The sequence below is a fragment of the Eriocheir sinensis genome, chromosome 13, assembly GCF_024679095.1.
Source record: "Eriocheir sinensis breed Jianghai 21 chromosome 13, ASM2467909v1, whole genome shotgun sequence".
Lineage (NCBI taxonomy): Eukaryota > Metazoa > Arthropoda > Malacostraca > Decapoda > Varunidae > Eriocheir > Eriocheir sinensis.
In genome coordinates, this window is record NC_066521.1 from 18,380,064 (window position 1) to 18,402,598 (window position 22,535).

Here is a 22,535-nt window from a genome sequence, read left to right on the forward strand (position 1 = left end):
TGTATATGAACAACTAACTTCAACCTTCCTTTTATCATCTGTACAATTTGAACCTTCCTTTCTCTCATCTACGAATCTTCATCTACGAACCTTCATCTACGAACCTTCATTTACGAACCTTCATTTACGAACCTTCATCTACGAACCTTCATCTACGAACCTTCATTTACGAACATTCATCTACGAACATTCATCTACGAACCTCTCATCTATAAAACTCTCATCTACAAACCTTTCTTTTCTTCATCTACAGTTTAAACTTTGACGAGGCGGGAATGAAGGCGACTGAAGGAGGATGCAAAGGAGTAATCGAGGGCAGTGTATTGAAGCCACTAAACGCCTACGCACATATTAAGGTCAAGCGTGTGTGAAGTGGGAGGGCATACACTATAGCTACGCGTGGCCTCGGTGCTCATCTCCGTCGCATTGCCCCTTGAGCCTGTGCTAGGTGAGAACTCCGGAGTATGTGAAATACAGGAGACCAGGATAAGAGATGAAATACTTGCACTCAAAATACGACTTACTCTATAAAGAAAAAAAAATCCGCTATTAATTCGGTGAGCAGAAAGACGTACAGGACAATTATAAGAGACGAAATAGTTGCACTTGAAATATGACTCACTCCATACAAAGAATATTCCGCGATACTATCCATTCGAAGAGTAAAATTACGAACAGAAATCATGAACGGACAGGTTTCAATCAAGTCTCCCATGAACATTTTTCTTGCATTTGTCTGTCGTATTAACATGGTAAAGTTTTCCACACACACACACACACACACACACACACACACACACACACACACACACACACACACACATCTTCGCCCAGGTGGTTCATCTGGATCTAGATTTATGATACGCGGGACATCTGTACAGGTAATAAACACGCATATTTGTGTTGGCTGTTGTGGGGACGGGGGAGCCGAGTGTGTAGGGGAGGGAAGTCAATCAGGTGTAATTGTTAGTGTTGGTGTGTTGTGGTGACAAGTGAGTGTGCATTTGTTTTCTGAATGAGTCTATTGGACCGCAGTCTAAAATCTGATGAGGGAGGCTGTTCCAGTCACGTATGGTGCGTGGAAAGTATGAGTGCTTGTATGCGTCAGTGTTAGTGCGATATGTTTGGTATATATGGATGTGTGTGTTACGAGTACGTTGAGTGTTTGCGTTGTGTAGGTATGTTTGTGGGTCAATGTCAATGTGAGTGTTTGTGATCTTGTACATAAGTGTAAGTCTGTGTGCTTGTCTGCGTATGTTAAGAGGGTCCATGTTTATCTATTGTTTGATCCGTGTTGTGATGCCAGGCGTTCAAGTGTAATTGTTTGTAATGAACCTTGCCGCCTTGGTGTTAATTTGTTCTAACCTATCAATGTTTCTGTGTGTGTAAGGATCCCACACCGTGGAGCAGTATTCAAGTGTTGGTCTCACAAGTGTGTCATAAGCTATGTGTTTTATGCCAGGTGTGCAGTTATGTAAATTCCTTCTCAGGAACCCCAAAGTTCGGTTGGCTGTAGCACTGATGTGGTCTATGTGAGTGTTGAACTTTAGGTTAGTGGAGAGGGGGACACCAAGATACTTGTGTGTGTGGACTGATTCAAGTTCTGAATTATGGAGAGTGTAAGTGTGATGGATGGGGTTGTGGGCTCTGGTGAGTTTTAAAAGTTTGCACTTGTCAGGGCGGAAATGCATCTGCCAGGTGCGCTCCAAAAATACTTAAGATTGGATGTTGATTAATTTAGTAAGTTGTTTGATGTCCACGTGTCATAAATTAGTGAAAGAAAATAAAACTTAGGACTGCATGGTAATTGATGTAGTAAGTTGTTTGACGTCCAAGTGATCAAAATTAGTAAAAAAAAAGGGGGGGGAAGTTCTAACACACTTGTATTGATACCGTTTCCAAGACTTATCGGGCAATCAAGTTAAACTAATAGCTGACAAAACACTTGCGAGCCGAGCCACCTGAGCAGTGTTCGGGACGCTTTACATATCACACGGCCGCCAAAATTGCTGTTGACGGAGCCGCTAAATTCGATCATGTAAACCCGTTTTAGGTGACTTGCAATGGCTCGCTGTCCACCAAAAGCGTCTTTGAACAATGTATAATGGTTTTCAAAGTAAGGAAGAAACTTTGTGTTTATATTTTTCATTTATTCATCCGTTTATTTTCTTTCTTTCTTTCTTTTTTTGCTTTCCTCTAATTGGGAATACGAATAATACCAACACAAGTTAAAGAAATGTATTGAATGTGTCGGTATTAATTATAGGTGTCTTTGAACAGTGTATGATGGTATGCAAAGTAATGATGAAACTGTTTTTTATTGATTTATCTATTCATTTATTCAGCTAGTTATTTTTTGCTTTCCACTAGTTGGGAATACGAATAATACCAACACCAGGCAATGAGATATATTAGATGTACCATGGTATTTAAAGTGATGAAGAAACAGTTTTTATTTGATTTATCTATCCATTTACTTATTGTATGTATTTATTTTGCTTTCCACTAGTTGGGAATACGAATAATACCAACACCAGGCAGTGAGATATATTAGATGTACCATGGAATTTAAAGTGATGAAGAATCAGTTTCTTTTTATTTATTTAACTACCTATTTACTTATTTATGCATTGCTTTCCACTAGTTGGGAATACGAATGCTCCAACACCAGGCAGCGAAATATATTAAATGTATCATGGTATTTAAAGTGATGCAGAAACCGCCTTTATTCATTTAACTATCTATTAACCTATTTTATTTATTTTTTTGCTTTCAATTACATGGAAATACGAATACATCAACACCAGGCAATGAGATATATTAGATGTATCATGGTATTTAAAGTGATGCAGAAACCGCTTTTATTCAGGTATCTATCTATTAACCTGTTTTATTTATTGTTTTGCTTTCCATTACTTGGGAATACGAATACACCAACACCAGGCAGCGAAATATATTGTGTGAACCGAAAACACAAACTGACTCTGGATCCGGATCGATTACTGCGAGATGACCAACAAATGTATGCAACGATTACGATCTCTTCAGTATTGACAAACATTTTACTATTTATTCTATTTTATCACAATTTTATAAACATGTTAATAATAAAAATAAAAAAAATACTCATGACGCACAATGGGTATAGTTTCTGATCAGGGCCGGATTATCCTATACGCCAAGTACGCCATGGCCCCAGCACTGAGGGGCCCACAAAACCTAATAGACCCAACCCATAATTGGGCCCCCACATAATGGAAATCCCGGAAATGCCTGTAGCCTCAGGGAGATCAGTATGCTTCGTTGGACTGGTGATTGAAAAAAATATATATAAAAAAATAAATAGATAAAATAAAATAGCGAAAACTTGTTTGTGTTGGCAACACAAGTCAATAGTGGTTGCAATTTCTTTGAACTTCTGCAGGAATTATATGCATATTCAGTTGGATCAATAAATCGCTGGAATTTACTAACAAAGGGATTGTCACCTAATGAAAATGGTAGAATTCTAACCCTAAAAACATTATCTTCCACACGTTGGCATTTCCATTCTGAATCAGTGAAAGCACTGCACTTTTAAACTACTCTAGCATCTATGGTATGTTAAATGAAATTGCAGACAATGAGGAACTAAAAGGAGATGCTTGACTTGCTGCATCAGTTTTTGCAGAGAATATGTGCCGTCTTGAAAATGCATTTATGTGTGTTCTTTGGAACAAGATCCTCCAGCGCTTTCAGATATTGATATCAACATGGCTGTATCATTGTTTCTATCACTTGAAAGTTTTGTTGCTGAGCTTCGTGGTCAATTTGATGAACTGGAGGATGATGCAAAAAATCTCATTGAAAATGTTCAGCAAGTATATGTATCGGAAAAGGTACGGAAAAGAAGACGGCGGCGTCAAGCTGATGATTCTGCTGAACCTGATGAAGATCTTCAAGATGCACAAAAATTCCCTGTACAGAGTTTTGTTGTCATTATCGACAAGTTACACGCAAGTTTATCTCAGCGTCGCCAGGCTTATCACAAGATATCTGACGACTTTGACTTTATCACGTCATTAAGGGAGAATGATACTGTACAGCTGAGAGTTGATGTATCCAGCTTGGTGAAAAAATACATCAATGACTTGGAACCCCACTGCGAGGATGAATTGTAACATTCTCAGAATTTGTAACTCATTTGAAGTTGGATCGTGATCCTCATGTCCTGTTAAAATACTTAAGGAAGAATCCAGTTGTAGAGTCAACATTTACCAATGTTTCAACTGCTCTGCGATTGTTCTTAACATTACCAGTCACAGCCTGCGAAAGTGAACGTTCATTTTCCAAACTGTCTTTGATCAAAAACAGATTTCGTTCAACAATGACTCAAAAACGACTGAATGCTTTGTCTGTTATGTCAGCTGAAAATGATGTCACCTCCTCAATGACATTTGAAACCATACTTGAACAGTTTTCACAAGATAAATCAAGAAAACGGGCATTGGTGTAGCTGCTATAGTTACCTATGTACACAAGTATGGTATGTATGCTGCTAATACAGAATATAAAGAAAATAAAGATGATGACAATCCGTATCAAATATATTGTATCATTAATTCATTCTGATGTTTCAATAAAGTATGAAATTGTTCAGATCTTGCCTAATTTATTCAATGGGGGGAGGGGGGGGCAAAACTGTGGGTGGCGTAGGGCCCAATGCAAGCTTAATCCGGGCCTGTTTCTGATTATATTATACTCTCTCTCTCTCTCTCTCTCTCTCTCTCTCTCTCTCTCTCTCTCTCTCTCTCGGGGTCTTCACACGGGCGCCGCTGGGAAGGTACTGAACACACCTGAGCAGACGAGGTAGTCACGGCAGGTAAGGAAAGTGACTGGGGAAGGGGAAGGGAGGGGATGGGCGGGGGCAGGGCGGGGCAGGGACTTGAAGGGGTCTGTAGGAAGGGAGGGGGGCGTGGGGAACGGGGGCTTGAACGGGGGCTTGAAGGGGTCTGTAGGAAGGAGGGGATGGGTGGGGCAGGGCGGGAGCAGGGACTTGAAGGGGGTCTGTAGGAAGGGAGGGGATGGGTGGGGGCGGGGCGGGGAACGGGGGCTTGAAGGGGGTCTGTAGGAAGGGAGGGGATGAGTGGGGGCGGGGCGGGGAACGGGGGCTTGAAGGGGGTCTGTAGGAAGGGAGGGGTGGATGGGGGCGGGGCGGGGAGCAGGGACTTGAAGGGGGTCTGTATAGGGAAGGGGAGCGTGGAGAGATAAGAGGATGCATTGTTGTTTCCATTTTGCCATTGGGTGAAATTGATAAGGGAATTGATTGTGCTCAGCGGGAATGATGTGGACTTCATAAGTGGCCAGCTAAGTGTCAACGGGTACTCTTACTTCATTACTAAAGACTTAACTACTACAGGCTATTAGAGATAAGTGAATTCATTAAGTGTGTTCAGCGGGAATGATGTGGACTTCATAAGTGGCCAGCTAAGTGTCAACGGGTACTCTTACTTCAATACTATAGACTTAACTACTACAGGCTATTAGAGATAAGTGAATTCATTAAGTGTGTTCAGCGGGAAAGAGGTGAAATTCGTAAGTGGCCAGATAAGTGTCGACGGGTACTCTTACTTCATCACTACAGACTTAACTACTGCAGGGCATTAGAGATAAGTGAATTCATTAAGTGTGTTCAGCGGGAAAGAGGTGAAATTCGTAAGTGGCCAGATAAGTGTCGACGGGTACTCTTACTTCATTACTAAAGACTTAACTACTACAGGCTATTAGAGATAAGTGAATTCATTAAGTGTGTTCAGCGGGAAAGAGGTGAAATTCGTAAGTGGCCAGATAAGTGTCGACAGGTTCGCTTACTTTACTACTGTAAGCTGTAAGAGATAAGTGAAAGGATTAATAAGGGTCATATTATAAAACATTTCGCCGCCCAAGAGCACATATTTGACAAGGCTTTCGTAGGAGTTGTGGGCATTTCCTGGAGTAGTTTTATGACCCTGGTAGTAGTCTGACCCTTCTTCTGTACCGTGAACCTAAAAACACATATTTGACAAGGCTTTCGTAGGAGTTGTGGGCATTTCCAGGAGTAGTTTTATGACCCTGGTGGTAGTCTGACCCTTCTTCTGTACCGTGAACCTAAAAACACATATTTGACAAGGCTTTCGTAGGAGTTGTGGGCATTTCCAGGAGTAGTTTTATGACCCTGGTGGTAGTCTGACCCTTCTTCTGTACCGTGAACCTAAAAACACATATTTGACAAGGCTTTCGTAGGAGTTGTGGGCATTTCCTGGAGTAGTTTTATGACCCTGGTGGTAGTGTGACCCTTCTTCTGTACCGTGAACCTCAAGAAACACTCACTATAACCCGACTCACCTCCTCTTTGACCTTCAGAAATAGTTGATGTGAGAAGCAAAAGTATCTTATAATACCGGCCTTAGTAAGTGTGTTCAGCGGAAAATATGTGAGATTCGTAAGTGGCGAGATAAATACGAGTAGGTTATCTTCCATGAGTACTCGAACTCGCTAACCAAAACAAGACGTCAGATACTACAGCAGGCATACAAGAAGTTGGGTCCATATCAAACGTACCAAGCTTCCTGTTTTATTATCTCCCAAGGCCACAGAGAAGGCTAACCGTTTTATCGTGGGTGTTTTTTTTCCGTTCATGGTGTAAGGCACACCAGCGCCGATCTGCTGTGACTCGCGCTTGTTTCAGGAAGTTTGCTTCAGTCGTTAAGAAACAGGTGCAGAGCATCATGTCAACTCCTCATCCTCTGATACGAGCTATTTGCGCTCGAGAATACGCACGCAAGAATAGAAAAAGAAAGAGTATGGAGAATACCATCTTTTTTTTTCATGGAATGGTCATGTTATGTTGTTAAATATATAAAATATTATTACCTACCATAACTGCATAAATAACAAGTATTTTCTAAGGCCGTGTAAAACTATCACTAGGGTTACAATACAAAAGTTGGGTCCATATTGTTTAACGTATCGAGCTTTATTACTATTTTACAAGGCCACAGAGAAGACTAGCCGGCTTTTAATGGTGGGTTTTTTCCGTTCATGGTGTAAGGCCGTGTAAAACTATCACTAGGGTCACAAAACAAAAGTTGGGTCCATATTATTATGTATCGAGCTGTATTACTATTTTCCAAGGCCACTGAGAAGACTATATATAACCGGGTTTTCATGGTGGTTTTCCCCTCTTTACCTTGTTTCTTCCCGTTCAAGGTGTAGAGGCCGGGTAAAACTATCACTAGGATCACTAAAAAACAGTCCATGAGAATCCCAGTTAACGTACGGGAGTCTTATCAAACAGGCGAACTGAAGGGACGATACATTTAAGAATACGGATTTTTATATTGAGATAAATAGATAGATAGATAAACGCGTATTTCCGTTTTCTATACGGGTACGTGGTGTCTACTTTTGAACAGGTCAGGTTAGGTTAGGTAGGGATACATTGGGTAGGGTTAAATCAACACCCTGTAAATAACTTTGGGTCTTGACTCGTGGACCACATACCAGTAGCGAGACTTGGAATATGCCTCCCGCACCTCGCCGCGACTGCTTTGAACAGTGCTTTTGACCTTCGTAGTATCCCTCAAAGTCAGTCTCGGATTCTTGGTCTTGGTGGTGGCTCCTCCCCTCTCGGCAGAAACCTACCCGCATTGAAACATTTGAAACATTTGAAACATTTATTTATGGCTACAGGTGTATATTAGTTTTCTTATATGTACATTTTTTTTTCACATCTGCATTTCAAAGACCACCACGCCTTTCGACAAGAGGCACCCGTATAACAAACAACACAAACGTTCAAATACGGTAAATGCTTCGAAAAAAAGTCCCATTAGAGAGAGCAGAGTAGAAGTGTTACTGTTTAAAGGTATTATGGAGGCATTAGAGTTCACGGGTGCGTAAGGTTTCATGCAAGGCGCACTCCTTGATTTGAAGCAGGAAAGTGGAGCGAAGCCGCGGAGGAAGTGTGCCACGAGGTCCACCTGGCGAGGGCTTTGTGAGGGAAGGAACTGAAGAGGGATTGAGAGAGAGAGAGTAAGAAAAAGAAATGCAGACAGACGGAAAGCAGGAAAGAAAGAAAGAAAGAGAAAGAAAGAAATGAAAGGAGGAATGAGAGAAGGAATGGTGAAATAAAGGAAGAAAGGGGGAAATGAACGAAAGCGGCTGTCTTGAGTGTGGAAAAGAGGGTGGGGGAGGTCACGGGCCGGGTAGGAATAAATTAAGGAGGAATGGTTAATTAAATGTATGTAGGGAGGGAGAGAGAGAGAAGAAGAGACATGCTTGTGGGCCGTCGCTCGTCGGTGGCTTTACTCTGCTTAGACAAGAACAAATAAGGGTCAGTGCACCTCCTAGTTTGGCTACAGGCTGGTTACTCCTTCCCCTCCTCCCTATACAACTCTAATCCTGTTTGCTTATGTATCGCGCATGACCATCTAAGGCAAAATTCACTCAGAAAACAAGCATGAAAAGTGACAGGACCCATCTGAGACAAGCACACGGCAGTAATATAATAGGAATGGATCATGTGACAAAGTTCTGCAGTAAATGATAACGAAACAACTAAAAGAAACGCTTTGTATAATTAGTCAGGCGATCTATCTCTATTGAAGCATGTGACGTCTGCGAGGTTACCCGAGTTAGCTTGTCGATATTTATTCAGAGTCATTCTCCCCGGGTTACTGTTACACTATAAACCACAGTGGGGTAGTAGAACGAATATACCAGTTAGTGAATGGGATGGGGATGGACAAGAGTGCTTTATAGGGGAAGGGGAAGTGTGCTGTAGGGGGAGGGAATGGTAGTTACGAGTCTTATAAGGGAAAGGAAGGGTAGTCTCCGTGTTACAGTGGAAGGGAATAGTAAAATAATAAGTCAAGGAAAAAGGGAAGGGTAGGCTATTTATGCTCTATAGGAGATGGAAATGGCAGTTACGAGTTTTAAGAGGGGACAAGAAAGGTAGTTTGTGTGTTATAGTGGAAGGGATGATAGTAGCAACAGGGGAAGGGAATGGTAGTCAAAGCGTTATAGGTATGCTGAATAAAACAGCTCAGGTAGTTCCCTCGCCTGGTCACACGTAACCTAAATGCAGAAGCAGCACAAGCGCGCCTCTAAACGGCTTGGCGGAGTCCTAATACAGTTACATGGCCGGGAACGTCGCCAGGGCTTCCCACGCCTCGTCTTTGTGGGGCTGGCCGGGCCTCACCACCGCCATAACATGCATATTGCCCCTCCACTCCCGCTGTTTGAGTTGTTATTACCATCATCTTACCTTGCAGTGCTCTACCATCACCACCTTTCCTCTTACCCTTTCAATACAAACTCCCAACTGCTCTTTCCTCACCTACTTATCTTTTCACTATATTCTTTTTCCCTCTACTTCCTTCTTTCCTCTTCCTCTTTCGATACAAACTCCCAACAGTCTTTCCCTCACTTTCTTTCCCTTTCACTATTTCCTTTATCCTTCGTTCCTTCACAATACAGAACTACTAACTCTCTTCCCCTCACATTCTTCCCCTTCCTCTACTTCCTTCTTTCCTCTTCCTCTTTCGATACAAACTCCCAACAGTCTTTCCCTCACCTTCTTCCCCTTCCACTATTTCCCTTCCACTACAGAACTACTAACTCCCTTCCCTTCACCTTCCCTCTTCCCATTCCACTACAGAACTCACACCTGCCTTCCCCTTTCCATGATCTTACCTTACTGCTGATCTCTACCATCTAATCCCTTGCTTCTTCAGGGCTCATGTTACCACCCTCATCCTCTCATTTCATAATTCACACCTCCCCTTCCTCACCTTACCTTCTACAGGGCTTGTATGTTCTCCTCTCTCCTTTTCCTTTCAGACCCTTGAGTTCATTTCCCTTCTCTTATCTTTCATCTCCCATCCCTTTCCCCTTTAGTATATAGAACTCTTACAAACTCTGCCTCATACTCTCCCTTTAGCCTATAGAACTCAACCTCCCCTTCTCTGTTTTCCTAAAGAACAATTACTGATTTCTTTTTTCCTTCCCTCATCATAGGTTTCACTTTCTGCTTCACTCCCCCGCCTCTTCCAGACTATACCACCTCTCTCTTCCTTCCTTCCTCTCCTTCCCTCTTCCTTCTCCCCCCTTCTATTGTGTTCAGTCCATTCACCTGTTCCCTATGTCTTAGTTACCTGTAATAAAGACTAAAAATAATATATTGTCTCATTTAGGATTTAAACTTGGCAATACCTTTTTTTTCGTGCGTGATTGTCCTGTAGTTACATTTTTTTTCAGTCTTTATTTCACTTTTGGGATGATCACATTCAGAAAAAGCTCTCAACTTTATTCTGGTCCACATTGGAGACAAAAGAAACCAGGACAACAAAAAATTATCAGGTTGTACCAAACCTTTTTTTCAGTCACGTAAAACACCCACACAAACACCAATTACATCGGAGTTGTATTCACCCACACCACACACAGATGACATTTTCACACACTCTTCATGTCTCAGTAAACAAATCACACAGAATAGTCAGCTCCTGTGGTTCAGAAATTATACTGTACATATTTATAGTGTTTTCACTTTACCTGTTTTTTTTTAAAGCACTAATACACAATGCCCCTAAATCAGACTGGCATATCTATAGTATGTACACTTAATTTTCTTTAGTTATGCTACAGGTATTGCAAAATTACATGTTCATATATTCGTGTTTGGGACAGTGTACTATTTAACTGCAATACCCAAGTTATTAGCGTCACATTTACGACATGGAGCAATCTTCACCTTGGTACACCAGTTGACTGAGTGTGTTACTAAAGCACATCTCTTCTCAAAATGTCAACACATTTTTTGTCAAATGAGGCTTCTGAATTCATAACAAATTACAGTTTACCAAAGAAAAGGGTTTGAGCTGCCAAGAGTCTGAGTAAATAAAACATATCTCTCTCAATCTTTGGTCAAGAAAAAAAGTTTAGGATACATGAGTTAAAAGATAAATGTGATTAGAATGAAAAGGAAATCACAGACATTAGAATGTCCAACAGCTGAGGCCTCATGAGGAGCCTTAAGCCTTCAGGTTGTCCTTCACATTCTGGGGAATCTTGGCCAGAAAGACTTGGTGGTCCTGTCCAGGGGCTGTGGCAAGCACTCCAGTAGAATTTCTAAAAAGAAAATAAAAGGAAATACTGTAATCTACAACTAATATCTGTTATTTTTTTCAGCTCTGAACTTCCCTATTGCATCAGAGGACATACTTTCGATAGTGACCAATAAATTATCATTACTTATCATTGCCATTGTCCATGTCATTGGAGAAAAAAAAATTGATAAGGCTGTTAGCCACGTGAACAAATATCCTGTGGAACGTACCTGTGGGGGACTGTGGCATGGTAGGGGATGGGGGCACCCTGTATGTCAGTGAGCACCCCGCCAGCAGCCTCCAGAATGGCCTGGGGGGCGCAGGTGTCCCACTTCTTGCAGCCGGGACTGGCGAACACATACGCGTGAGCCCTCCCCTCCATCAGCAGCATCACCTGCAAGGGAAGTGTAGCTGTGGCAGACAATTTTTTACCTTTTGTGCTTTTTTCCATCATGATTGTCCTGTTTTTCACAAAGATGGGGCCAAGACAACACCTCCAAAAAGGAAAAAGATAAGATTGCCCTATAATATACACAAAATAGGTACACTACACTTACATTCACACCCTTTTCATAGAGGAATGTTCCCAGGCATTGGCAGAAATTACAACATGGCCAAGCGATCTATAAATCTGTTTCAAGGAAGATAGAGACACAGTCCATCCATTCTCAGGTATGGTGTGCATCTGATGGCTCTTTCTCACCTTGTGGCCAGCGCCTCCCACCCTGAGGACCTCTGTCGGAGCTACGGCGTTGATGGCATCGTTCACGGTGGAGGAGGAGTGTGAGCGCGTGGTGGTGACGATGAGCTTCCCTGCAGGGGGCGCCACGATGGGCATGCCCCCAACGGTGCCTCCCACGATGCCCCAGATGGTGCGGCCAAGCTCACTCCTGAAGAGGGAGAAAACAAGAACAGGTTATTGAACGGAATGGACTTCTAACCCCACTAAGTAGAAGATTATGAGGTTAGTTGGTTGAAAGGAATATGTCCCTAACCCTGCCATGTACTGAAAATTAGATAGGATAAACAGAATGATCACAGCAATAAATAATCCTTAACCCTAAAAACCCTTGAAATAAAATAAATCTCATATGATAGTTACGTCCAACTCATTTACAGTACATCAAAAGTAATGATAGTGATACTGTGATAATAATAAATGAAAAATACTACTATAGGCCATCACCTGCAATGACTCCTGCCTTCATCCATGGTTCTCATAGTTATAATAGCAATGAAAATGATAGCAATAAAATAATTCACTATGATGGAAATAAAAAAATACACATCTTCACCATGAACACTGGCCCCTGTATCCATCATGCCTTCTAGTAGTTATAGCTGTGGTGATGATGGTGATAAAGACATCCCTACCCCACTAGAAACTCTCCCCTGTGCTCACCCTGGGTTCTGGTAGTTATAGTAAGGCTGGTGGATGACGCCTCCCACGGCCTTGCCTCCTGATGCTATGCCGATGAGCACCGTCACGTGATCCAGAAGGCCTGCAGACAACACAACGACACTCAGGTCAGTCTGGTGCTACTTCCACTTATCTTCACTCACACATGACACTGATTTATAGGCTTTAGGGAAACCTTACTGAAGTGTCTATTTCATTTACAGTACTTGTTTTGACTGGTTTAATTTGACAAGGCCTTTACTATATGTTTTCATGGTATTATTCTCAATGCTTCACAGTGCTGTCTACTTTAACAAACCATGTAGCAGAGCATGCCAGAGAGGGATGATAATGATTCTGTATCTAAAGCAGTAAGTTCATAATCATGTGTAGTAATAAATTACATAAAGTGATGCATTTCTCTGTAGTAATGGAAATGTATATGATAATTTCAGTCATTTCATAACAATGTGGATAAGTTGGACATGTATATTCTAATAACCATGCTGTGACATAAAACTCAAATTAGACACACAAAAAAGTCACACCATCAGTTTGTGGCAGATCAAAAGTATGCATTAATAAAACTAAACACAAAAAGACAAACAGCAACACTGAAAAAACAAATTAAGACAAATTCTATTCAGAGTCTTTCCATGATAACAAAAAAATCTATTCTTATGTACCAGTTAAGAAAGCTGAGTAGGAGAAAGTGTTACAAGTCTTCACAGTGTGGTGGTTTATGGGAGGGGAGGAGTGAGGGGGAGGGTCAGACACTTAGTAGATATTCTAACTAACTTTCACACGACACTCCAAGAGTCTTACAAACCCCCACGTGGCCAGTGATCCGGCACTCATGAGCTTGCATGGTGGAAGGGAGAAAGGGACATTAGCTTAAACTTTACCCTTAAAATACCTAGAAATTATTGTGGCAAAGGCTCTTCTAACTCTAGTAACCTCAGAATGCCTAGAAAATAGTGCAACAAAGGCTCTTCTTCTAACTTCAATAACCTTAGAATGCCTAGAAATCATTGAGGCAAAGGCATTTCTTGTAACTTTAACCTTGAAATGCTTAAAAATTATTGTGGAAAAGGTCCTTCTTGTAACTTTAACCTCAGAATGCCTAGAAATTATTGTGACAAAGGCTTTTCTTATACTTTTACCTTAGAATGCCTAGAAACTCTGACAAAGGCACTTCTTGTAATGGTAATGCAAGAGCCTCTTAAACCTATGAACTTCCTTGAAAGCAGAGACACATCCTACAGGTACTGGTGCTTAAGAGACGATAGATAACCTTTCTTACCTTGTGTATACTCAGCAGTGCCATCCAGAGGGTCCACCCATATGACAAGCTGGAAGGCAGAGGCGATGAGTCTCATTTAATTACCATATATTCTTTTCTATGATCTTTAAGGACTTTTGTGTCTCAATTAAAACTTTTGAAGAATATAAATCTAGTAGGTGATTTAAACATTCACCTAAGCATTTGAATATCTGATTACTGATGTGGAAACCTGTCTCACCAAATAAGGAAAATATGAACAATAAATGAAAAGAAGAGGAGAAACTACATATGAGAACAGAAGTGGAAAGAACATTAATTTAATAAGATAAAAATGTGAATCTTATTAGTGCTGCTTATCCCCAAAATAATGACAACTATTAACAGCCAAATATCCCACAGACAATATGAACAAGAGAGTCACCTCCTCCTCAGCTATAGATGCATATTGTGAAGGGCAGGTGATCTCGCCCACAGTGGTGTCGGTGGTGGGGTCAAACACCTGGCCACTCAGGTCTTTCACTTCATCCTCTCCTTCCTCCCCTAAAGTGATAAAACAACATAACATCATCTCGTTACTCAGTCAGTAAAGAAGCATATATGGATTTCCTGAGTCAAGATGTAGAGTAACTTTTTTGTGATTTTGTTAGTTGACAGCCAGCAACATATGGTATACATCAGCAAAGAATAACCTTACTTTGTTGTAAAGAAAGTCTCATTAGTAAGGAAGCATATATGAATTTTCTGAGTCAAGACCTATAGTAACTGTTTGGGGTTTTGTTAGGTTAAGTTTAGGGTATCTTCAAAGATATGATTGCCAGAAACTTATGGTATTTCATTCAAATTTCTTTGGTATCTGTCTCGCGTTAACCCAGTAGCAGCGGGGATCATGTTTCTTAATGGTCCCTCTAAGCGAGAAAAATTAGAAAAATCATCACTCATACAAACCATTTCATAATATATATCAAAGCATTTGTGATCAGTTTATGTATCATCTATTTTGGGGTGTTTATATCATGGCACAAATTTGGCCCGTCGCTGCTACACGGTAAAGCCACAAATTTGGCCCGTCGCTGCTACCGCGTTAAAGAGAGGGACTACTGTATAACACCTTAATATCAGTTCATACATAGCAGGTGTCATAATCCAAAGTGCCTTCCAATCATATTCCAGCTTGTGGTATAAATATGAGGATGAAGCCCCATTAACAACCATCAGCACCTTATACTGAGGGCTGTGAGGCTTACCAATAATGATGGACTTTGGGAAGCACTTTTGGAGGGAGGTGATGATGCTGCGCTGGGCTGCACGGTCAGCCTCGGTCTGCAAGTCTCGTGCACTCTGAGGACAAAGGGACAGTTGACTGGGAGGCTAAAGAACGCTGCATGGAAAATGGTCACCTTCAGCTCTTAAACTGTACCCCAAAACAGGCTCAGCTGTCTGGCAAGTAACAGTTATTATTATTAGCATTATTAAGATCCATGAAAGGGTGTCAAGGGAAAAATATTTATATAGACCCAAACAGAGTCCCTTGAAGAGTAGATACAGATAAAAGAATAAATAAAATACAGTACCGTAAAGTAAAAAGAATAGAGGGGGAGACAAACACATTATATTGTACAAAAATGGTTTCTAGCTACACGATGAATACAGACCTCCTTTTGGATGATGCCCAGCTCCCCTTTCTTCATAATGTCTCTGATGATCTTGCCGGCATTGTTGGCGATGGCCACTGAGTAGGTCACCACCCTGGCGAGGAGCGGCGCGGCTTGGGCTGCACCAGACATGTCTATGGTGACTTATAAGTCTAGGTTACCAGTATTTTCTCTGTAACAAAAGAATAAGGGGATAATATTGGATTCACCTTAGCCATCTAGCATGAGGTTAACACTACTTACATTATGTGTTGTGTTTTGGTCTCCTGAATGTAGTGCAGTAACTAATAGCATTTGAAAATGAAAGAACTTCAGTATTATTATGTAAAAAGACACTATGATAGAAACACTATGGCAGGTAACAAGAACATCTCTTTGAGGTCATCCATAAATCATATATTGCTTAGTTTGTCCTTTTTCAAAGGAGGGGGGAGGAGAGATTGCCTGTGATATTTTGAAGCATTTGTAGCCACCCACAGGTAACACCCACCTCTATATTGTCGTGCTATCCTGATGACACCCCGCCCCCCTTTTCTGCTTCAGTAGCACAGGCACATTGACACATCAAAGTATGTTTTTTCATCAGTTGTCCAACCTGTAGCCTTGTATTTATTCTTTCTTTAAGATTTTAAGATATAATCTGATATACTTATATAGCATATTCCCTGAATGACCCTTGGTTTGGATTATCAGGTTTGGAATGCAAAGGCCAGAGAGAGTAATCTTATGTATTGCCGGCACAGGCCTCGTCCACAATCATTACCCGGAGAAAGTTATCATAACGACACTTATGTAAGCTACTACAATACATGCACCGCCAAAATACTCACTTAACTAAGAAGATAAAGAGGTAGCCGGCTTGTATTACCTCAACTGGCTACTTGTACTGCCTCCCAGCCTTATCAGTTGCCTGCTTTCGTATATCAGCCTTCAGGAGCGTAAAGTCACGGCGCCTCAACCCCTGACTCACGGTGACCAGCTGATGATGGACAGTGATGGTGACTGATATGGTGCCAGATGGCTGTACTTAAGCAACCTATTTTTCCGCTTTTTGACACTTCACCATTGCCAAAATACATCAGGAATTATACCGAGTGTAACGATGGATATAAATTAATCTCGTTACTTGGGTGCAAGGGACAGTTTTTGGGTCTGAAATTTGTAAATATAAGAGGCTGAATAAGACGATCTGGCAGCCTTTTGTTGACATGGCCATTAGGGTACTGGAATGGGTACACGGTCACTGCTGGGATGGGTACAAGGTCACTGCTGGGATGGGTACAAGGTCACTGCTGGAATGGGTACAAGGTCACTGCTGGGATGGGTACAAGGTCACTGCTGGGATGGGTACAAGGTCACTGCTGGGATGGGTAAGGTCACTGCTGGCATGGGTACAAGGTCACTGCTGGGATGGGTACAAGGTCACTGCTGGGATGGGTACAAGGTCACTGCTGGAATGGGTACAAGGTCACTGCTGGGATGGGTAAGGTCACTGCTGGGATGGGTACAAGGTCACTGCTGGAATGGGTACAAGGTCACTGCTGGCATGGGTACAATGTCACTGCTGGGATGGGTACAAGGTCACTGCTGGAATGGGTACAAGGTCACTGCTGGGATGGGTACAAGGTCACTGCTGGGATGGGTACAAGGTCACTGCTGGAATGGGTACAAGGTCACTGCTGGCATGGGTACAAAGTCACTGCTGGGATGGGTACAAGGATCACTGCTGGGATGGGTACAAGGTCACTGCTGGGATGAGTAAGGTCATTGCTGGCATGGGTACAATGTCACTGCTGGGATGGGTACAAGGTCACTGCTGGAATGGGTACAAGGTCACTGCTGGGATGGGTACAAGGTCACTGCTGGGATGGGTACAAGGTCACTGCTGGGATGGGTACAAGGTCACTGCTGGAATGGGTACAAGGTCACTGCTGGGATGGGTACAAGGTCACTGCTGGAATGGGTACAAGGTCACTGCTGGCATGGGTACAATGTCACTGCTGGAATGGGTACAAGGTCACTGCTGGGATGGGTACAAGGTCACTGCTGGAATGGGTACAAGGTCACTGCTGGCATGGACACAAGGTCACTGCTGGCATGGTACAAGGTCACTGCTGGAATGGGTACAAGGTCACTGCTAGCTAGGATGGGTACAAGGTCACTGCTGGGATGGGTACAAGGTCACTGCTGGCATGGGTACAACTATAAGGGTGAAACGTTTGGTGCCATATAGTGCATTATAGCGAGTAAAGATGAATAATGTAACGCCTTTGAAAAGTGTTCGTGTAAATAGGCAGAAGAGAGGATCCAGACGAAGAGGACCTATGAAGCAATAAGAAGCGATACAGGACAAAAGAATAGAAGAAGAAAGTTTGTTGAGCCCACAAACTTAATTAACTCGATCTGTGCCTGAGCCATTCGCGAAACTATATTTTAATCGTTTGTCTGCGTGTAAATGGTCATCAGATCCTCAAGAAAACACCAAAATATATCTGAAGAGAAGCTTTCCAGCCTCCACTTTTCCAAACTCTTTTTTTTTATAGAGAGGCAGTGATTAGCGGGCTTTTTCTTCGTTATGCATTTTTCCCTTTGAGCTGTTTCCGTTACTGTATGAAAAGTTCTCCCGTAGTAGTAGTAGTAGTTATTAATCAAACTTATGTACTGTTGCTCCGTACAAATGGCGGACGTGGCTTGGTCTCGGTCTTGGCCTTGTTTTGGTGGTGTTGGAACTTGCTCAGCGGCCCTCGAGGAACAGCTTTTTGGTGACCCCGAGAGCCATGGCGGACCAGGCGCGGCCCAAGAAGAGGATATCCCTCAAGGAGACCTTCAAAAACCTGACCCCGGAGCTGACGGAGGAAAACATGATGTGGGCGCAGGTGGCGGCGGCGGTTCTGGTGGGCCTCGTCACCCTCGGTAAGGCTACAATACGTTTTCCTTTCCCCTCACATTATTTTCGTTTATTATTAAGTAAATTTTGGCCATTTTAGCATGCAGGCCAACTACGAGTATTAGCATCATCCCGTTAAGTGAAATTGGGTTACCTTAGTTTACAGGCCAGCCACAAGTATTAGTCATTTACCTGTAAAGTATAATCAGGCTACTTTAATATGCAGGCCACCTATGAGTATAATTATTAACCTCATCTCTGTCTTCATTTTCTTCTTCTTTTTGTTTAATGTCCCTATTTTTACTTGTGAGGTTGGATGTTTCATTTTTTTCCTCCTTCCTCACTTTAGAATTCAACATTTTTATCTAGGGTTAACTTGACTGCTGTGTGTTTCAGTCCTGCTGTGGCGGCTGCTGCGGGGGTCCAGCAAGCGGCGGGGCGTGCTGCTGATGGGGCTGTGTGAGAGCGGCAAGACACAGATGTTCTCACAGCTGTGCCACGGCGTTGATGTACTCTCAGTCACCTCGGTAAAGGAGTCAGCGGGGACGTACATCACAGGAAAGGTCGGTTGTATATAAACTTACTTTTTATGATAATATTTAGTATTTATCCCTGTAAACACATAAAAGTTATGCTGATGGTTGACTGTATATTTTCTGATAGATCTTGTCATACTACTATTCACCTTTTTTGTATTTTCTTTAAAGCTATTATTTGTTTTTATTCCTTTCACAATTAATTATTTATTTATTATGCAGTAACCCATTTACCTTATTCTCTTGAAATATGTCTATGCTCATGAATTTTTTATTTACTTGAATCTGTATTGTCTTCCCATGATTTGGCTTTGTATACATGAACAAGATTTGATGAATTCTTAAAAATGTATAAATTAAAGATGGAAAATGCTGAACCCTCTCTTTCATCAACATTAAATATGTGTAAGATCCCCTCTTCTCACTCTCCCTCAATGAACCCTCTCTCCCATTCCTCAGAAGTCACTTACTCTCTACGACCTTCCTGGGCACGAGCGCATCCGCTACTCCATGTTTGACAAGGTGAAGAAGCTCGCCCGGGGGGTCATCTTCGTCGTGGACTCCAGCACCATTCAGAAGGATGTGCGGGATGTTGCCGAGTAAGTTCACAGAAAACAGCGAGCCAGTCTGGTTGCCTCAGCTCTTCACTAACCCCATATTTGTTGACAATATATTCCTAATTGTATTGGGACCTTTCTTCTTCTCTTCTCTCTCAGTGTGTGTAGGTAGAGATGAGAAGGATAAACATCAGGGAGGAAAATAAGGACAAATATAGATGTTAAATGGAAAAAAGAGAGGAAAAGAAAAATAATATATCCCTAATTGTATTGGGATGCTGCTGATTTAGTCTGCAAGGGAAGCATGTCATTCCACTCATGGTATACATAAAGTTTTGAAGCATTTCCTTTACAAAGCCCACATCCAGTAATAATATGCATCTTTAAACACTCCAGGATGTCTTATCACTACCTACTCCTTTCAGCCTCCTCTGCACCATATAAACACTTTCAACCCTAATCATAGCTTAACCATATATTCATATTCCACAACTCTTGACGTAACCTAATTGTATAAACTTCTGCAATAATAATTAATAACAACCCAGTTATATATACCATAATTCTGCAATAATAAACAATTTCATAACACTTAATAGTATAGCAAGAACCAACTCCTTCCCTCTAGGTTCCTGTACAATGTCCTGTGTGATGGAATGGTGCAGAGCGGGGTGTCCCGAGTCCTTGTGGTGTGCAACAAACAGGACCTCACGCTGGCCAGGGCTGCTCGGCTCATCCAGAAGACATTGGAAAAGGAAATGTAAGTATGGAAGTGTTGTTAGCTGGTTTTGCATAAATAAGTATTCTTTTCCTATATCTGTATGCCCTGCAGATAAGAGTAATGCTTCTTTTATTCATTAATTTTTTCATGACTTATTTTTCCATCACTCTTATGCCTTTTTGAGCTGAGTTGTCTATACAAACTCTAAAAAATATGAATTAAATATAAGACTGGAAAAGATTATGTGATTGATGTCCATTCACAGTCAGTTATAGCATTCACATGTATGTCTGAAATAGCCACACATTACTTTACAATATTCAGTAGATATGGGCCATAATTACAGAATATCCTACTTTTTTTTTCTCTGGAAGTGGCTATTTTGCCTTTGACACCTGTTACTACAATTGCCAATTTCCGTCTGACTGGTGGCACCACACAGTTACTATTATTTGACTATATTATATTTGACTCTTTTATAAAGGTACAAACCCACAAACTCTCATATGCAGAGGGCAAAGTTCAACACAAAGCATTCCATCAAAACCCATTCTTACTCATTTATTAATTTTAATACACAGGAGCCTGCTTCGTGTCACCAAGGCAAGCCAGCTGCAGTCAGTGGGCGAGGGCAGCAACAACAACAGCTTCCTTGGCAAGCAGGGCCAGGACTTTGAATTCAGCCACCTGGGATCCATGAAGGTGGAGTTTGTTGAGGCTGTGGCTAAGGGAGGCGAGAACCTGACCCCCATCACCTCCTGGCTACAGCAAGTGGCCTGAAGAAGCTCCTGAAGATTACTAAAGATGACATGTTCACAAGTTACACATCCATGGCCACTCCTGGGTGTTCTGGGTTTAAGTTATTGAGTGTGGCTTCTCACATTGGCCTCAAAGTATTTTAGACTGCAACATGATAGGCTCATAATTCATATACACGGTCACCTTTCACTAACACCCGAATACTAACAATTACACTTGATTCACTCCCCTCCTTGCACACTCAGCTAACCCTTCCCCTCATCAACTAACTCTTTGTGTTATGCACCAAGCCTTGTGCCCTCTGTATTATTGAACAGAAAGAGATATGATCCAGTGATGACAGATAATTCATATGCTACAATTATCATTACACATCTTATCTAATAACCATATAAACATAAGTCTCATCAGATAACAGGGGTTAAAGTATATTTTTGTGTTGATTACTTAATGTCTGTGAAACTCTTCAGGACAAAGTGACTGCCTTCATTGTATCAAATAACTTACTTCATCTGACTCATCCATGTTGTATACTACTGGCCCTTTTACTGATTGAGCTTGGAATATTGAATGTCATCATCGTCCTTCCACCAAAAAGAAATGATTGGTGGAAAGGAGTTAAAATACTATAGTGCAAAAAGGCTTGAAAATGTACATGTGCTAAATGTTCACTCAGTCTGCTTGCTGTGAGGCAGTTAGTGCAAATGTGAATGTATTTATCAAAGGTTTAATTTGTGGACAACAACAGCAGATGGGGGTAGGTCTTGACATGCCTTAAGTTGACTGATTTATTCTTTATTTGTTTATCTTTGTCAAAACATTAACAGTCATGACAACTCAGCTTGGTGGTGGTGGCCTTCGTAGCTGTAGTCCTGTGGTTCTGCTTGGGTGCGTCTTCCTTCTTTCCTCTGCAGCCCCAGCCAGAACAGTGTATGTGAGAGTCCCTACTTGGAAATCTGATTTTGATAAGTAAAACATGAAAGTTATTGGATGTTTTATTAACCACCTCTAATAACCGTAAAGAGAAAATCTTTTAATTCAGATCAATTCAACATCTTACTGTTGAAACATTACATACTAAACAAGTATTACTGCTGGCAATAGACGTGTGAGTGTCTTGTGGGGTGGTCTGCCAGGCCAGCCAGAGGCATTTCAGGGTATCAGTGTGGTGATTTGGGAGGCTGCATTAACTAGGTGTTTACGAGAACAGAATTAGGGATCATGGAAGTCGTAACCAAGATGAAACACGATCAGAGGAAGTGGGATCTAAATGTAGGGGACACGCGTACTATGCTTTCTGTTTTCCGGAAAACGGTGGCAGGTCACGTTTTATTGCAGTGAAGATCATGAGATTAGATGTCCCTTTGTCCTCAGGTTTTTATTAATTCACTCATTATTTATTTACCCTTCATAGAATCCTTGAAACCTTTTGCGCCAAACATCTTAATAATTATTTTTAAGTACATTTTACATTTCACTACCTCTTCAAAGGTTTTAAATACGCGAGTGAGGACATGAACTAATATATTTCAGTCCATACAACCATGAAATACCTCTACAAAGTCTTTAAATACACGAATGAGGACATGAACTAATATATTTCAGTCCAT

The 22,535-nt window shown here is 41.6% G+C and overlaps 2 protein-coding genes across 4 annotated transcripts; one reads left to right on the forward strand and one right to left on the reverse strand.

Moving 5' to 3' along the window:
- Positions 1-10,313: 10,313 nt before the first annotated feature.
- LOC126998123 (3'(2'),5'-bisphosphate nucleotidase 1-like) lies at positions 10,314-16,493 on the reverse strand. Of its 3 annotated transcripts, none has more exons than XM_050859531.1 (9): positions 16,334-16,493; positions 15,466-15,637; positions 15,058-15,151; positions 14,235-14,353; positions 13,832-13,880; positions 12,532-12,631; positions 11,833-12,019; positions 11,360-11,523; positions 10,314-11,151 (listed from the first exon to the last, which is right to left on the reverse strand). In XM_050859531.1, the coding sequence occupies exons 2-9, from the start codon at positions 15,595-15,597 to the stop codon at positions 11,055-11,057; spliced, it is 942 nt and encodes a 313-aa protein (XP_050715488.1). In that variant the 5' UTR covers positions 15,598-15,637; positions 16,334-16,493; the 3' UTR covers positions 10,314-11,054. The 3 variants fall into 3 exon arrangements, with proteins under 3 accessions (XP_050715488.1, XP_050715487.1, XP_050715489.1); XM_050859530.1 differs by having other exon boundaries at positions 16,296-16,475; XM_050859532.1 differs by lacking the exon at positions 16,334-16,493 and adding an exon at positions 15,956-15,974.
- Positions 16,494-18,157: 1,664 nt separating this feature from the next.
- LOC126998124 (signal recognition particle receptor subunit beta-like) lies at positions 18,158-21,911 on the forward strand. The gene is made up of 5 exons (XM_050859533.1): positions 18,158-18,378; positions 18,749-18,915; positions 19,348-19,487; positions 20,074-20,205; positions 20,748-21,911. The coding sequence occupies exons 1-5, from the start codon at positions 18,243-18,245 to the stop codon at positions 20,944-20,946; spliced, it is 774 nt and encodes a 257-aa protein (XP_050715490.1). The 5' UTR covers positions 18,158-18,242; the 3' UTR covers positions 20,947-21,911.
- Positions 21,912-22,535: the final 624 nt, after the last annotated feature.

What these genes read in the sequence shown, in the direction of transcription:
- LOC126998123 (XM_050859531.1), bottom strand. Translation starts at nt 15,597, where the DNA reads ATGTCTGGTGCAGCCCAAGCCGCGCCGCTCCTCGCCAGGGTGGTGACC. An exon ending in CCCAAAGTCCATCATTATTG is followed by an intron (nt 14,354 to 15,057) that starts GTAAGCCTCACA and finishes TTATCACTTTAG; the next exon opens with GGGAGGAAGGAGAGGATGAA. An exon ending in CATCTATAGCTGAGGAGGAG is followed by an intron (nt 13,881 to 14,234) that starts GTGACTCTCTTG and finishes TCTGCCTTCCAG; the next exon opens with CTTGTCATATGGGTGGACCC.
- LOC126998124 (XM_050859533.1), top strand. Translation starts at nt 18,243, where the DNA reads ATGGCGGACCAGGCGCGGCCCAAGAAGAGGATATCCCTCAAGGAGACC. An exon ending in GGACGTACATCACAGGAAAG is followed by an intron (nt 18,916 to 19,347) that starts GTCGGTTGTATA and finishes CCCATTCCTCAG; the next exon opens with AAGTCACTTACTCTCTACGA. An exon ending in AAGACATTGGAAAAGGAAAT is followed by an intron (nt 20,206 to 20,747) that starts GTAAGTATGGAA and finishes TTTAATACACAG; the next exon opens with GAGCCTGCTTCGTGTCACCA.